General features: G+C 28.5%; 2 protein-coding genes across 4 annotated transcripts in view; one reads left to right on the plus strand and one right to left on the minus strand.

The window, feature by feature from the left end:
• The window catches only part of LOC122503438, a 223,986-nt gene that overhangs the window by 136,549 nt on the left and 69,818 nt on the right, over positions 1-17,619 (minus strand). Inside the window, exons 2-4 of one of the 2 annotated variants that reach the window (XM_043613979.1) lie at positions 16,543-16,653; positions 13,013-13,184; positions 6,392-6,521 (exon numbers count right to left, since the gene is read on the minus strand). In XM_043613979.1, coding sequence (XP_043469914.1) covers positions 6,392-6,521; positions 13,013-13,184; positions 16,543-16,653 — 413 coding nt within the window. Of the gene's footprint in view, positions 1-6,387; positions 6,522-13,012; positions 13,185-16,542; positions 16,654-17,619 lie in introns of those variants that run through there. The other variant, XM_043613980.1, reaches the window with a different exon arrangement.
• Positions 1-17,619, plus strand: part of LOC122503439 — a 290,985-nt gene that overhangs the window by 109,947 nt on the left and 163,419 nt on the right. The gene's annotated exons all lie outside the window — the stretch shown is intronic.

A 17,619-nucleotide genomic window follows, 5' to 3' on the forward strand; every position in this document is an offset into this window, starting at 1 on the left:
AAAATTACGGAAACCGCGGTTAAAATATATACATAGTCGACAGGATTAAGACATCGGCAGTTGGGAGAGAACAGCCGCTTTTATATTTACCCGTATTAAACGATAGACCAGAACTTTGTGTTGCCAGCCTGTTAAAGGATTATTGAATTAAAACAAAAAATTTGAGATCCGTGAATGAGAAGTCTTTATTCATTACGTTTAAAAAGCCTCATAAAGCTGCGTCAAGCGCGACAATTAGTCGCTGGATCAAACAAACGTTAGCTGAGTGTAGAATTAAAACGGATACTTATTCGGGTTATAGTACAAAACATGCATCGACCTCAGCTGCTCAACGTAAAGGTGTTAGTATTGAGTCTATAGGAAAAGCGGCCGGCTGGACCAATAAATCTAATTTTTTGTTCGATTTTTAAATTAACCTTTGCGAGAAACGAGCAGTACTTTTGCGAACTCTGTTTTTAACTCACATGTTTAAATTTCTAAAACAATAATGAAATGATTACTTGTAGTTCCACCCATGTACATTTCCCTCAACCTCATTGCAATTTGATTTGAATTTTCACCAAAAAGAGTAGTGACGATGGTGACGCGTGCCGGTGAGAGCATCTAGTGCTGGCGGGAAAAAACCAATGCTTTAAAATTCTGTGGTTGGAATCGAGCAACTAGCGTGACTACAATCTGATCTATTCGGACAAAACATCCTCGCATAATAACGATTGAACTTCACTTAAGATAAGTTCGTTTAATCGTATACGATTATTTTTCATATTTATATGAAAAATAATTTATTTTTAAAATAAAATAAAAAATAAAAATAAATTTATATTTTGATTAATAACTAAGTATATTAATATAGTTAACTAATACATATTATTTTTTTATTTATTTATTAGGGGAGAGTGACCGTGTAGAAATTTGTCGTGGCCTTCCTAGTGTTAGCCTACAGCTAGACAGTTTTTGTCGTGGAATTTTATTCTCAAATACCTGTCCTGGTCCCGTAAAGTTAATGTACAGTTTTTATACAGTTTTCCCTTCATTTCTCTCGATATGGAGACGGCCTAGTATTTATCGTGATGCTGTCTAGGTTACCGACATAAGGAATTAGAACAAGTCCGTCTAGTAGGTGTCACTAAATTCGTTATAGTAACTAGCTAGCATACCAAATCTTCTACCTTTATTGCGTATGTAATACAGATTCTTTCTGTTTTGAAACGAACTTTTAAGAAATATAAATCCTTGTAAAAATTAAAGTTGCATTTAATGTAAAGGTTTTAGAACTATATTTGGATAATTTATTCTTTAATTTAGAGACAGATTATAGGTTATAAAAATGTTATAAAAATTATATTTTTTCTCATTGAGATCAAGACTTTGAGATAATAGTAAAGAAATTTTAATTGTTTATATATGGATTACCTGTTTTTAGATTCGAAAAAGAATCTAAGCTTTTATTAATTTTATTATTTTTGACATTTTCTTACAAACATGACTATTTTTGAACAATATTATAAGTTGGTAGCAGTGGTAGTAGCAGACGACAGTGTTACTGTGCATGCGACAGTTGGCAGCAATGGATCAGCTGATCGCGATAGCTGTGCGTGTCAGCGTGTGTGGTGCAGAAATTGTTTAAGAAAAGTTTGTTAATCAGTGTCATTTGTAAAGAAATTTACTGATGAATCTTCTTATTGAACTCTAGGAATAAACAAATTCCAAAGATTGGAAGGGTAATAGAAAGATGAGGAAAAAGTTATTTTTGATACATTGGTTATCCAGATATCAACTCAGAAAATTTAGATGATCAACTAGACAAGAATAAAATGTACGTGAAATATACCTAATAATCTAACCGGAATGGAAAATTGTAATATGTAAGAAATAGTTTTGTAATTTATTTGTAATAATAAAGATTTTTTAAATATACATAATATGTATGTTCATTATTATGAACGTATATAAATATTCAACCTTTATAGGAACGGTAGGGGAAAGGTGTACGAGATGATCCCCCTAAGGGAAAAAACCTATTATTCAAAGAAAAATCAACATATTCGAGTTTGTTTTGTACGAACTAGTAGATAATTAATCCATCTAACTTTTCTAATTAGAAATGTATACAGCTAATTAATATTTTACAAGTAAATTTAATTTTTCTAAAACCTTACAAAAGGACCATCTTGGACACCGGGGTGTCCAAGATGATCCCCCTGGTATGGGCAAGATGATCCGTAGGTTTATCTTACCCCAATTATTGGAAAAGGAGTATAAATTGATGGAATAACAGTGTATCAATGTTAAATATACTTTATTTAGTCCACAAACGCTTTTGACCACTCACCACAATTCGTTTTCCTATTTTTTAATTACGAGGCATTGTCTACAACGAGAAAATTAATAAAATAGATGTAGATGTCAACTTTTTGTTTTAGATACGTTAGTTTTCATAATAAAAACATATAAGAAGCGAGAAAAATTAAATTTTTTATTAATACTAGAAAATTCATTTTGAGGTGAGACGAAATACATGGGAATTAGGGGGGATCATCTTGTACACCCATTGAGGGATCATCTTGCCCCAAATGCTACTATTTTGTAATTTGTTTGTAACTTAACCTACGAGCTCTGTTATTCCATAATACCAATCAGAACACTTAGTTGAAGAGATACTGAAGCCGTGAGTACAAGAAACATGGAATTTTAGCTACTACAACAAAAGTTATCTAAGCCCAAAGTTAAGCTTTCCTTAGATCAAAAGTATAAAATTTTTATTTTTTCCAATAGAATTTTTTTAATGACGCGTGTTGTCATGACAGTTTGACTGATTCATAGGTATGTCATTGGCAACGTATTACCGTATTTACCTAAAAGGTGGAGCTAATAGGCTCGCCAAAATTCAAAAGGATCATCTTGCCCCAGGGGATCATCTCGTACACCTTTCCCCTATATTTTAATATCGTGAATTTGTCTAGAAACGTTCAATTTTAATAGAAAGAGACTAGACAGCCAGCCTGTATACATATATTCTAGATGTTTCTAGCGTCACATTCCTAGTTCGCTTCTGTCCAGATTTCCCTTCAAGTTCATAGACAGAATCTAGCGCCACTAGGCAGTTTCTCATATACTTCCACGATAAATTTCTACACGGGTGGGGCAAACCGGCCATACTAACGGTTTTTTTACTCTTGTGACTAAATGAATCAACCGATTTCATTTTCTGATATCTTGTTTGAAAGGTCATTTAAGGGGTTACGCCACCCTGAAATTTTCAAAAAAATTTATTTTTTTTTTGCTTAATTTCAAAGTTTATATTCTAACGAATATTTTGAGATGTCGCCGAAGACAATTTCTCACTAATTACAAAAGTTATGGTCATTAGAAGTCAGCGCGGTGGGGACGCGCCGAGAGCTGCTGGAAGCAGCGACTTTCTATTTTCGAATGGTCTAGGGGGCCCTTTCATGATTTAGAAAGGGTCCTTTTCATTGTATCCCTTCCATTCTTAAAGAAAATAAATTATGGCCCAGGAATTGCTGATTAAATAGTAAATTGAAAAATTTTCAAGTTATAATACACTAAAGTTCATTTTTTTCTTCTTTTGCGTTTTTCTCGAAACCACAATTTTCGAGACGGTGTACACGATAACTCAAAAACTATTCAGTCGATTGACTTCAAAATTAATATACATCTTCCTAAATAGATTTTCCACAGAGTGACGTGGGATTTTTTTAATTGAATAATTTGAAAATTTTTTATCCAATTTTTTATACGGTAATTTTAGCAAAAAAAAAATGTCAATTTTTAAAGTGCTTCCATTTGCGTAAAAATTTTTTTTTTTTAAATGGCTTCGTCACTCTGTTCAAAATTTATCACTTTTTAAGAAAAATATTGTTTTACTTGTTTCTGACAAAAATTGAACTGCCAATCATGTACACCATTAAGGACTGCTCCGAAAAAAATTGATCCACGCCAATAGTTATATCTCCGCCATTTTTAATTAAAAACAATTTTTTTTAATATTTATAAAGCTCAATATATGTACTAAAGCATCAATAAATGTAAAGAAGTCCTACCTCAAACAGTTTTATCAAAAAATTCCTAAAAAACCATCCGATTTTCATGCGTTCAGGGTGGCGTAACCCCTTAATTGCGCAACTTTTTCCTAGAGACACCTATACTTTATCTTTTATTGTTTAGTTGCTGTGTTATCTTTAAAAAAATTTTGCAAACTGGCCGGTTTGACCCACCCCCATGGGGCAAACCGGCCAGTTTGGTTTGTCATCTATAATATTACATTTGTATAATCTACAATAACAACAAACAAAGAATCATGTGAACAATGGTTGTAATAATGTAAATAATAATACAGGATTGAATTTTAATTAAATAAATAATTTGTTTTAATAACAAAACAAAAATGTTTTAAATTATCAGGGAAACAATATTAAAGGGTCTAATTCTCATTGAAAGTAAATATTTTAATAAAAAAAAAATTCTAATTAATAATAATTTTCGTGAAACTCCGATACAATGAAAATATCCTATGGCCGGTTTGCCCCACAGGTCTTATTTTGAGAATTAATATTTGTTTAAAAAAACCGCTTTGCAAATTCATTAAAGTTTTTGGTGGTAAATATTCCTGAGGTGTGTACCTTCAACAAAACCTAAGACCTAATATTTGGAAATATTACACGATTTCCTCAGAATTTCCTGAAGAACAAGTTCGTAAAACTACTAAAAAAACTAAAAAAACTTTTGCTCCCAGCGTTGCACAAACAAAAGTAAATAATGTCAAATTGAAAAAATAAGGTATACTACACATGGTTGTTGTTTCAAATTTATAAACAACACATTTGTCAATTTCGCCATTTCGGGAGTATTGACACCGGGCCGGTTTGCCCCACTCTCCCCTATTATATAATATTAAAAATAATTTTGTAAAAATCGACTGAGTTTTTGTAAAGAAAAAAATATTACGTAAAAGATTATTTAAAGAGAAAAGCAAAAAAAAAATTCTTCTATTCAAAGCGTGTGTTTGTCACTGATACAGAATGCAATTCTCGTGATTAAATATATCGACAAGTGCCAATAGAAAACTTTCGCTGATTCTGCTGAAAAGTTCTCTTATTAAATGAGCTCTGAATTTCACTCCAACACTTGATTGTTACAATGCATTTTGTATCATAGATTCGAATGTCTGATTAAACTTTCCCTGATATGCAGAGAAAGTATAAATCAAGAATCCAAACGATAATGATGATGATCACACTTCTTCATCATAATAATCAAAACGAAAAAAAATTCATCACATTTTTCTCTTTACTTCTTTTGAAAAATATTTATTCGCCTAATGAGAGTTTGGAATCAATATTTCTTTTTGAGGAAATAAATTATAAACGTTCTTCAAATTGTTTTCTAATATTTTTTCTTTTTTTCTTCAGGGAAACATTTTATTTATTTTTAATTTTCTGGTAAAGATTATTATAGCTAAGAATTGTTTTTATAGATTTTTTCTTATTTGTAGGGGAGAGTTGTCAGGGTTAGGCATAGTTTTGTCTTTTCTTCATAACATCCCCTGTAGGACGAATTTCGCGATTTTGCGCATATTGTTGGAAAGATTTACTCAAATGCAATGTTCTTTTTGAACATTGTAAAAAATTTTTACCAAAAGTATCGGAGTTATAAGCAATTTAAAAAAAAAGTTGTCAGGGTTGAACATGGTTGACAAAGATGAGTCACTGTACACTGAAAGAATTTTGGGAATTTTGGGCAAGACTCGCCTTTTTGAGGTTAGCTGCGAGTCTTGAGGCAGCGAGCTATAGCGGCACCCATGTAAATCCTGCAGCCTGCCCAAAATTCTTTCAGTGTAGAAAAATAAATGAATTGTGTTGGTAAATAATTAAAAATGACCTTCAAATGATAGAGTGACACTAAGGGAATGAGGATAGGAACCAAGAAATTAATGGACAATTTTAGTAAACTTATTTTGTCTTTGGCATGTTTCTTCTACATTTAGTTCTCTTCTTTTGACACCACAAAAAAGTTTTTGCTGAGCGTATAGCACTGACTCACAAAGACTCAAGTATACGTTCGTATACTTTACTGCGACTCATGTGAAATGTTTGCTGACATTAGTAGCAAGAATTTACGTACAAAGACAGATGGCGCTAATGTGATAAAACGAAATAAATGCGTTGGCTCAACCCTAAACACTGCCCAACCCTGACAACTCTCCCCTACTTTTCTTTTGTTCTCTTTTTTTCGTTTTGTGCTTTTCTTTTGTTTAGGACTTTTTTTCGTTTTGAGCTTTTCTTTCGTTCTATAATTTTTTTCAAATGGAATAGAGAAAAAAATTCTCTAGAAATGGACAAAAATTAATGTGTAGAAAATGTAACTCACTGACCAACGTCGACTATGTGTTGAAGAGTAGGAAAACGTCTTTTAACTCGTAACGAAATCCTCTGCAGTGTTATGACATAGGCGAGAACGGCATATCTGACAATGTTCCTCCTCATTAAACGACCTCGTTCATCCTTGAAGCAAGAAAACAAAAATTTAGTTCAAAAATAGTTTTTCAAAAATTTTTCTTAATTAAATTTATTAATTAAGAATTTTCTTTGATTAAAATATATTATTCATTCTAGTAGAAGAAAATTTTTACTGTTTTAGATATTTTTTTTGTTAGTAAAATCCAATTCATTCTCAACAATTTCCTTTGCATTAAAAAAAATCCAATTAATCGTTTTCTTTAAAAAAAATTCCACTAGTTTACAAAAATATTTTTTGAATTAAGTTTTCTTAATTCAAAAAATATTTTTGTAAACCAGTGGAATTTTTTTTAAAGAAAACGATTACTTTACAGTAGAAAATAATAATTATTATTTTTTATCCTTTTTTATTTTATTTGTTTATTGTATCGTGTATTTTAAAGAAATTTAAAAGGCAAATAAATTGTTTTTAAGGTAGGGTGGGGCATTACTATTCCTGTTTAGATTTTTGAGTCTAAAAAATGTATTTAAAAAAAATAAAAAAATGCTTAGGACCGTTTGAAAACTTGACTTCTTGCAATTAGCTACAATTTTGCCATGTATTATTTTGCTGCAACTCGATTCTGTTCCGAACTACAGCGATTTTACGTAACCCTTTTTTTTATGTCGAAAAAACGAGGAACGAAACTATTCCCGCAGCTATTAATGACATAATACTAAAAAAAATATGCCTAAACATGATTTGTTAATTGGAGGAGTTTTTCTCTTCCAATTTCTTACCATTCTAACCTAAAATTTCAGTACTAAGCCCAAGCCAGAGGCGTTACCTCCCGATGTTGGACACGTAATAGGCCAGTATGAAAGTCAGTACTGGTTGTCATTTTCCCGTACTGAACCAGTAATATGCCTATTGTAAATTTCTACCTGGGCGAGTATATCAAAATCACATTTGAGTACCTAACTCCTACGATAGATGGCGCCAGTAGCTCAAATGTGGCGTACCATACCATGTCATTTCACATGACAAGTATACAATGTAAAAGGGACTTCAATCGAATGAATAGTTTTCTCTCCAGGACTAAAGAATAGTTTCGCCCCGCGAATAGTAATGCCCCACCCTACCCTACTATAAAAAGATATTAATTAATTCTATTCAAAAAACTTCTTTGAAAATCAGTGGAATTTTTTGAATGAACAATTAAAAAAAATTGGTCAATAATAATAAATAAATAAAATATTAATTAATCTTCCTTTAACTTTAATTAATTAAAATATTGTTTAGTTAGAGAAATTTTTATTTGAAGAATAAAATTTTTTAAATGAAGAATTATCTTTTAATTTGAAAAGATTTTTCTATTTAAAAAAAAATATTTTTATGAAGCAAATAAAAATAGACTAAAAAATATTTTTAATTGTTCATTCAGAAAAATTGTGGAGTCTCAAAAATGTCTTTTTCGTTAAGAAAAATCATTTTATATTTAAAAAGTAATAATTCCTTGTGTTGATATTGATAATAATTTTTCTAAAAATTCGACAATATGATAAACAAATAAAATAAAAATAGCTAAATAGGAACCATCTAATCAAATAAAACCCCCAAAAAAACAATTTTCTGGGTGCTTACTTCTAAACAAAAAATAATATGAATGTATTTTTAATATTCAGTTTGACGATTGCGACTCGGTGACGCCGATAAATTGTTGATTTTTATCAAACATTACGATTCGTTTATAATTTGTATGTATACACAGTATGTAAATTTGTTCGATTACAAAACTTTGTGTGAAGACGCTCGTAACAAAATGCGCACATCTTGAAAAATCAACTATTGATTCGAAAACAAGAGAGAAGAAAAAGAAAACGAAAATAGAAAACAAAAAAGTAATAAAGTATTATTGACAAGTTAATTAAAAATTATAAACAAAGTTAACAATATAATATATTAGATGAAAATTTTTCTTTTTCTTTTTTTTCGTCTTTCTGGTGCCAAGTACACTTAATCAAAACTTGCATGGGGAAAGTGGCGAAACATGCATCAGCAGCAGGCGAAACGTGTTTAGAATGAAAAAATTGTCGCGTCTCGGAAACGAATTTTTGGCGCGAGCCAATTGCCCCTTTCGATAAAAATTTATATATGTGTCTCTGCATATACCACTGGAATCATTGGTCGTTTCATTGCACATTCTTCACGCGAGGAAGGTGAATGCCTTGAGAAAAATCATCCTTGGCGATGACTCGAGGACGTATTATTGCAGAAAATGTGAACGGAAATTGAGGGTTTTTTTTTGGGAAAAAAATTAGCTAATTAAATTAATTCGTACGAAAAGGAAAAAAATTACTAGTATTTATTACGTTGGAGCTAATTAGTACTCATTATCCGCTAATTGATGGCTAATTAATTAATAGCTAATTAATTGAAATTGACAGCTAATTAGTGACTAATGAATTATACTTGTTAATAAATTAGTAGCTAATTAATTCTACTTGTTAGTAAATTAGTAGCTGATTAATTTTACTTGTTAGTAAATTAGTAGCTAATTAATAAAAATTGATAGCTAGGTAGTGGCTAATTAATTCTACCTAATAATCAATTACTAGCTAATTAATTTTATTTGATGGAAAAGTACAAGCAATTTAATTAAAATTGGTAGATAATTATTTCCAATTAGTAGCTAATTAATTCTAATTGCTAGAAAATCACGAGCAAATTTATTAAAATTAGTAACTAACTAGTAGTTAATTAATTCACTAAATAGTAAATTAGTGGATAATTAATTACACTTGATAGCTAATTAGTAGCTAATTAATTCCACTTGCTAGTTAATTAATTCTAATTGACAACTAACGATGAAAATTAGTATAGCAAATGCAGCAAAATATTGAATCCTTGAGAAGATTTTTTTTTCCTTTTTTTTTTTTTGCTTCAATCGTGAAATAATTTTCGTGCATGAAATTCCGACTCCATGTAAGGCGAACGTGCACAAATGCCCGGGCTTTGAAGTTAGGATTGAAATAATCAACTTTCATGTTGAGGAGATTGAGGGACGGTCATCATTGACACAGAGTTTGCATTTCAATGAGTTTTCAATGAAAGGCATATATTTCTCGAAACATCTGGCACTTGTCATCGATATTTCATTCATAAAATTGGATTCTTGGATATATGGTTTTAAAATTATTTTCTGGGAGAGGAAAATTAATTTTTTTATAATTGTGTTTCAAAATTCAAAATTTAATTTCAGCAATTACTTAATTAAATATTTATTTTTTCGAATTCAATATGTCAATTTTGTCGGATTTTTTGGAAATTATTTCTAATTTTGTTTTCAAAGTATTTCAATTTTTTTTAATTCAGCCTAATTTTTATTTTTATTTCGGTCGACCTTTTTCAATTTATAACAATTTTTTTAAAATTCTGATGTCGACTTTCTTCTTTAAAATTAGTTCGAATTTCTTTGAATTCAGTCTAATTTTTCTTCAAGTTTTTTGGAATTTGCTACTAATTCTTTAAATTTTTTATTTGTTATTCGTATTTTTATTTTATAATTTAGTCAATTTTTTCAAATTTATTATATTTTTATTAGTTTTTTAAATTTTTATTTCTAATTTAGTCTAGTTTTTCTCTTTTTTAATTCAATCTAACTTTAATTTTTACTTCAGTCGACATTTTTCAATTTATTACAATTCTTTTTTTAATTCTGATGTCGAATTTTTTTGATTCAGTCAAATTTTTCTTCAAGTTTTTTGGAATTTGCTACTAATTCTATAAATTTTTTATTTGTTATTCGAATTTTTATTTTGTAATTTGGTCAGTGTTTTTCAAATTTAGTTGATTTTTATTAGTTATTCGAATTTTTATTTCTAATTTAAGCTAATTTTACTGGATTTTTATTAGAGTGAGTGTAATTTTTATTTCTAATTCAGTCTGATTAGTCTTTTTATTAGTAGGGAGACAAGCTTCTTCTTGCGACAAGCTCAAATTTAAGTTTTTAGTTCAATTACAAATACAATTAATTTAATTTTTGTATTCAATTTGAATTAATTTGAATTTTATAATTCAATTCAATGAATTCAATTTTTTGATTCAATTATATTTAATTAAATTATTTTTTTATTCAATTCGAATATTAAGAGTTTTGGAAAAATCCTTCTTACTCCAGATTAAAGGGAATTTTTCTCACATGAATGTGAAAATTTTTTTTTTAAACGTGAATAGTGTGAATATTTTTTTCTTCTTTCTTTCTTTCTTTCTTTCTTTCTATTTTTTTGTAGAGTAAATGTGAAGGATCGATTATACTGGATGATCGTTCCAATTTTTTGTTGGGTGTGGCATGTATACATGCACTAGACTGGTAACTACTTATACACGTAGGTTAACGACATCGAAATATGTCATGGTGATTCATTAGCGTAATGATTTACGAGCAACAACTAGTATACCTTATGTTCGGATTTAAAGGCTGCATCAATTATAACGACGTCTCTCTTCTCTCGATTCCGTCACTATGTAATCAGTCGCAAAAAAGAAACGGAAAATAAAAACATTTTTTTGACATTTCCAATATATATATATATATAGATGATGGGGAAAAATCAGGAGAAATTCATCAAAAGAAAAAAAAGCAGTTGCAAAAGGGAAAATCAAGAAAAATTCGACGATTTGACGAAAAGCAAAGAAGAAAATAAGGAAAAGTTCAACGAGTTAAAGAAAAGCAAAAGAAAAAAAGTGTAATACGAAAATAAAAATAAAAAATAGCCTTGTTTTTCTACAAGGCGAAATATATTTTTCATTGAAGGAAAAAATATGCAAATTCTTTTCAAAAATGAAACAGAGAAAAAAATACACTTTACAATGGCAAAAGAAATTTTTCAATTATTGCAGTATTATTTATTGTGACGAATGATTTATTTTTTACGAGATAATTAAATATTTGCATTCTCTTTGTGATTGTTATTAAAAAAGAAATAATTGTCAACAATAATGCACAATATTTATACGAATAAGAATTATGTACTTTAGGTGTAAATATAATTTCAAGTACTCGCAAAAGAGTCATGAAACAAATAACATAATTTTCAATTATGTAATAAATAACATTGAAGAAAGTGTATCAATTTTTCGCAATTTTTGAAAAAAAAATATTTGCTCTCTTATTTTGCTTTAATAAACATATATTATTTCTGAAAAAGAAATTAAATTGAGGGTCTGGAACGGATAACTGCCTGCAACGCATGGTTGAAAAGGACTATACCAGTCAGACAGCAGTGAGAAGCCTAGAGGCGCTCACTGTTGTCTGACTGGTATAGTCCCTTTCAACCTTGAAGCGATACAAATGCTCCTGGCAAATGTGACCGGTCCGACTTTCATGTATTCGTTAAAATTATTATAATTTCCGTGTCCTGTAATATTCGGACGGTAGTGGGGGTTTGGTGGGTTAAATCGCGGGTCGATGAAGAGTTCAATTAATTTATTAATTGACTATCGCAATTCGTCGACACCGGTTCAACAACGGCTACGCTCTCACGTGCCGGCCGAGGACACGGAAGGTAGTTTTTGTGTAAATTTAAATATTTCTCATTTATTAAATATAGTTTATCATTTTTTTTATATAAAATATTTTTGTTGTGTTTCATTATGTAAAGTGTGGCCGTTTGTGTCCGTTGGAGTTTTTTGGGAATAATAAGGATGGCCCTAACATACAGACTTTATCAAAATAACGAGTATTGGAAGTCGGAACCATCCACAAAGCCTGAGCCTCCGTTGTCATAATAATTGTGTGAGAATCATACAAATAACCCGTAAGTTAATCTTATAAAAATGTCTTTTCGGGTATATAACATTAGAAAATAATATTTGACTTGACAATATTATTTTTCAAAATATTCTGACGGATTTAAATATGAGAGCAAATTTAGTTGAGAGGCGAATTGCGAATTATTTCTTTTAATTGTATCGTTTGTTAATTTATGATTTTTGATTTTATTATTGTACTTGTATATTTCGTTTTACATATTGTTGTCTGAATGTGTGTATATTTTTTGAATTATTTCTAATTTCTATTTTCCATATTTTGTATAATTCCTGACGTCAGGCCTATTTTATTTAAACTGTTGACTGAAATATAATAATTATTTCTTTTTGTAAATTATTTGTGTGTTGATTATATTGTGTATTTTGTATTTTCACGCAATTCCGTTATTTTATTTATTTATTTGAAATCTTTTGTTTTATAATTTTTATTGTTTTTAAATTTTGTATTGTCGCGGTTTTTATTGATTTTCATCAAATAAGAAAATCGTTACAACCTCCAGGCCCTCAATTTATTTTTTACTACTATTTATTATTAATTAATAATTATTAAATAAAATTAGTATTTAATTAATATTTAATTTTATTAATGTATTAATTTTATTCGTAGTCTTATTTAAGATTCAAGTAATTAATATTCTTAATATTAATTATTTTATTTAGCTTAAATTAATAATTAATTAAATAATTTAATTAATTAATATTCATATGAATAATTGTGACTTACGTTTCCAGGAATGGCGGCACTTATAAAAAGTGCAAGATTGTCGGGCCATGGTAAAAGTTTGTATTGCTCCCACCATCTTTTGACTACAAGCGACACGTAAAATCCAAGAACAAAAGACATTGGAATTGAATCGCTCGAATTTGCGAAATAATACCGAATCTTCTCGAATACCCTTGAAAGAAAAATTAAATTGTCATTATTTGTTTTATATTTCTAGAGAGGAGGGGAAATTTCAGCTGAAATAAAAAATTAATATATTAACTTATTAATATAGTATGGTAATTAAATTATAATTAATTAATAATTCAAAAATATTAAATAATAATAACTATATAATAATACAAAATTTTATTGACAATAAATAATTGTTGAATAAATAATAAATAATAATAATAGATAATGAACAAATTTATTGACAATTTTTAAAAAGTTATTTTAATAAAAAAATTAAAAATTACGATTACAAAAAAATAGAATAATCGAGAAAATATTAGACCGAACTACAAATTTTTGCCCTGCTATGAATTAAGTTCGTAAAATAAAATTCTCACTTTAGATTAAAAAGGAAAAAAAGGGAATATTCACAATTTTTTAATATATTTTTTTTCCTCTGGAGAAAACATAAAATTAAATTACTTACAGAATTTATATAATATAGATTACAAATTTTAATTTGAATGACTTTTTAGTCATTTCCAGGTATATAATTAAATAACTAGAGAGAGAGAGAGAGAGAGAGAGAGAGAGAGAGAGAGAGGGGGGGGGGCATAAAATTATATCAATTATTGTGACGCAATTTAAATGAATCTCTATAGTCGACAAAACACAGGATTTTATTTGACATTATGTGGAACAAGGCTATTATAGGATATCGCTCTCCCATCATGCATTTATGGGACAGACAAAAAAATATATATATATATTAATTTTTCGAATAAAATGAAACACTTTTTTTAAAGGAAGAATTTCTATTCAAATTGCGTAATTCAATGACACATGATTGTCGAAAAAATTTATTAATAGCAACATTTCATAATCAAAGTGTCATTGAATTTTTCGTTAACAATGAATTCGCCTTTTTTTAAATAGAACGTATTTTAAATTCCATATTTTGATTGTATCAAGAACATAAATTCTATTTATACACAATTTGAATTTGTTCCGAACAATATTTTGCAAAAATAAAAGTTTTAATTAGTTTAAAAGAATTGTTATACGTTTAATTGTAATTGAGTTAATTTTAGAAAATTAATTAATAAATGAACTATGTATCTATATTAATTAGAATTAATAAACTATTATTATAAATGAAAAAATTATTTATTAAAAACAGTTGATAATTGTAAATATACACGAAATATTAAAATTAATTCCTAAATGAAAAAAAATTATTTATTAATCAAAAAACTTCTTTTTGCAAAATATTGTTTTTTGCGAAACAGTAAATTTTGTTTTGCCCTTAAAAAAATAGATAGTTGTAAAGATGGGTTGAAATTGGAAGAAAAAAGTAAATGTGTTGAAATCAAAGTTAGGCCAAGGTTAAGAGCAATAAAATGCAATTTTATTTACGCGCACTTGAAATACGATTGAATTTTTACGAGAATTTTTATTCGAGGTAAACGTACAAGCAACGCGCTTGCTGCAATATATAAATTTAAAGGTGCATTTTTCGTTATTTTCTTTTTCTTTTGCCAATCAGTTATTGTCATTCTTTGCAAATTGATAAGAAACATTAAGTGTATGTTGTGTATCAATATTGTGGACTTTTTTTTTTAATTCTTAAAATCCATTTTTTATTACAATCTCAATGAAAAAGTTTACTTGATTAGTCAAAATTACAGTTTTTTTTAATAAAATTCCCTACATTAATTTTTTTTTGTTAAGTAATTTATAAATAAATTAACTTTTTAATTAATCAGTAATTATAAATAGTTGAAAGTTTTATTTTACCTTAAAAGTACATTGCGGAAAAAAATTTTATTCATTACATATTATTGTTAATTATTACTAACTAGCGCCTCCGTCGACCGCTACGCGGTCGACTACGTTGCTTCCACTTTCCATTTAACACGTAATTATTCTTTAAAATTTTTAACACGTAATTTGCTTTTTCATGTTATTCTTACCTTTAAATTATGATTTTGTTGTGATAAAAAAATGTAAAAACAACAAATTTCATTTGTTTAAATAAATTTTGAAACAAAATGTTTGTGGCAAAATTCAAAAATTATTATATTTGTTCAGAAATAATAAAACATTTAAATATCACTTCGAACGAAAACTGGTTTATAAACAATAATAAAAAAAACTGGTACCCTATGTTTTTTTTTAATTTTTACTTATTCTTCAGCAAATAAATGTTTATTTATTACTTATACGTATAATATATATGGTTATTATGTTGTATGTTTAGTCACACTGTAAAAAATTTCGGGTGAAATTTACACCGTCGCACGAGGGCAATAAAAGAACCCTCGTCGCACGATGTGAAATCACCCTGAGCCTCGAATGATATTTACATCGACGCACGATGTACAAAAAAAATATACATCGTGTGTCGATGTAAAATTCATTCGAGGCTCAGGGTGATTTCACATCGTGCGACGAGGGTTCTTTTATTGCCCTCGTGCGACGGTGTAAATTTCACCCGACAGTTTTTACAGTGCGTTCACAACAACAACAGAAATTTGTTTTGTTCCTATCGTTCCGATTAAGTAACTAAGTTAGTGAGGTTAGGAACATTTGTTTACAAAGTGCATACCTTGTACATTTAGCACAAACCAGAAATACTACAACATAACACATTCAACACATTATTTTTCTATTGTTGACGCAGCCCAAAAATTACAAAATTAAAAAACATTTAATATACTTTTATTTATATTATAATAATAAAAAGCAATTATTTGCCGAAAATAAAATAAGATTCCAAAAGAAAACAAACAGCGGCCATCTTTCTATCTTGGTTTGACGTCATCCTGCATTTCACGCGTGCGTAGTCTTTTTTAAGAATGTTCTGTGATGACGTAATATCGATATATCTCTAAAGTTTCGAGAGAATTCGAGTTTCAATAGAAATAGAGTTTCGAGCTAGTTCTTCGATTTTTCTCGAACTTTCTTTTTTAGGAAAGGACTATTTTAATTGTAATTATTCTATTTATGATTATTACTATAATTATAATTATTGCAATTATAATTATTACAATTTGAATTCTTCTAATTGTAATTAAAATAATTATATTTATTCGAAATGCGATTAGTATAATTACAATTATTCAAATTTTAATTATTAAAATTATTATTGTAATTATAATTATTCTAATTGTAATTATTAAAATTACAATTACTCTGTTTGTAATTTTTAAAATTACAATTATTCTGGTTGTAATTTTTAAAATTACAATTATTCTAATTGTAATTATTAAAATTACAATTATTCCAATTATAATTATTAAAAATCCAATTATAATTATTCAAATTACAATTATTTAATATTATAATTAATTAATGTTAGTACCCAAAAAACTCACCTTTGTTGTTCTTCGTTAAGAGCATATCTGTAGGTGAAATTGATGATGTAATAAACGAAAAGGTAAACGAGAAGTTCTCGCCATATGAGCTTATAAACTGAGCCTCGCCATCTGCAAAAAAGAAAAAAAATAAGAAAAATTGCAAAAATGCCAAAAAAATTATTTCTCAAATATTATTCTACACATAAAAAAGAGGTCTTTCCAAAGGTTAATATATTTTTTTGAACAATAGAGGAAGCAGAAGGAAAAAAAATGAGTGGCGCCTCTTAGGAGTTGCGCAATTCTTCATGTGTCTTAATTTACGACTATGGCACGTGCCAAAGTAATTGCGTATGACAAAGGTGATTTCTCTTAATTCGATTAATGAGGTAATTTATTTTTCCCATATACATGTTATTTTACATCTGTTTTAGAATATATTAGTATTATTGTATTATTGTTTATACTCCTGCCTTATTGGCCTTACGCACTTCGACAAGAGTCCCCGAGAAATACTTTTTGGATTAAGCATAACCATTCTACTTAGAAATTTTCTATATATTAACCTAATTTGCGTCTACAGCCGACTTTATTAGGAGTACTCGCATTCCGCCTGGACCACCCGTCAATGGGTTTTCTCGCCAGAGAAGAGGGAAATTGTAGAAAACCTCTCCTGAGTACAACCGGTTTATCGACAGTCGAGTTCTAATGGTGTGTACCGGACAATAATCGACGGTGCACATCCCCAGGCGGCACACTTCACGTCTTAATAACTTAAAGTTACCGTTTTCAAGTCACCTTTTTGGTAATGGAAATTGTCAACAAAAAGTTAACAAAATGTAACCATCAAATTGTTGACTTTGAAAAGTTAACATATATTTACCGAAATCTTGTTAACTATTTGCAAAGTCGAAAAAGGTAACAAAAAGTTATTGAAAATGTGTATGTAAATTTGACAACAATTGTAAGTTATCTAATAGATAATATTTTTAAGTTGACATTTTTGTGTAGTATAATAGTAATTAAAACGATAACTATTTAAAATCATCATTAGTTCAACGATCTTCAGATAACATTTTGTTAACTATTTAAAATTAT

The sequence above is a fragment of the Leptopilina heterotoma genome, unplaced genomic scaffold (genome assembly GCF_015476425.1).
Source record: "Leptopilina heterotoma isolate Lh14 unplaced genomic scaffold, ASM1547642v1 Lhet_262, whole genome shotgun sequence".
NCBI classification, from domain to species: Eukaryota; Metazoa; Arthropoda; class Insecta; order Hymenoptera; family Figitidae; genus Leptopilina; species Leptopilina heterotoma.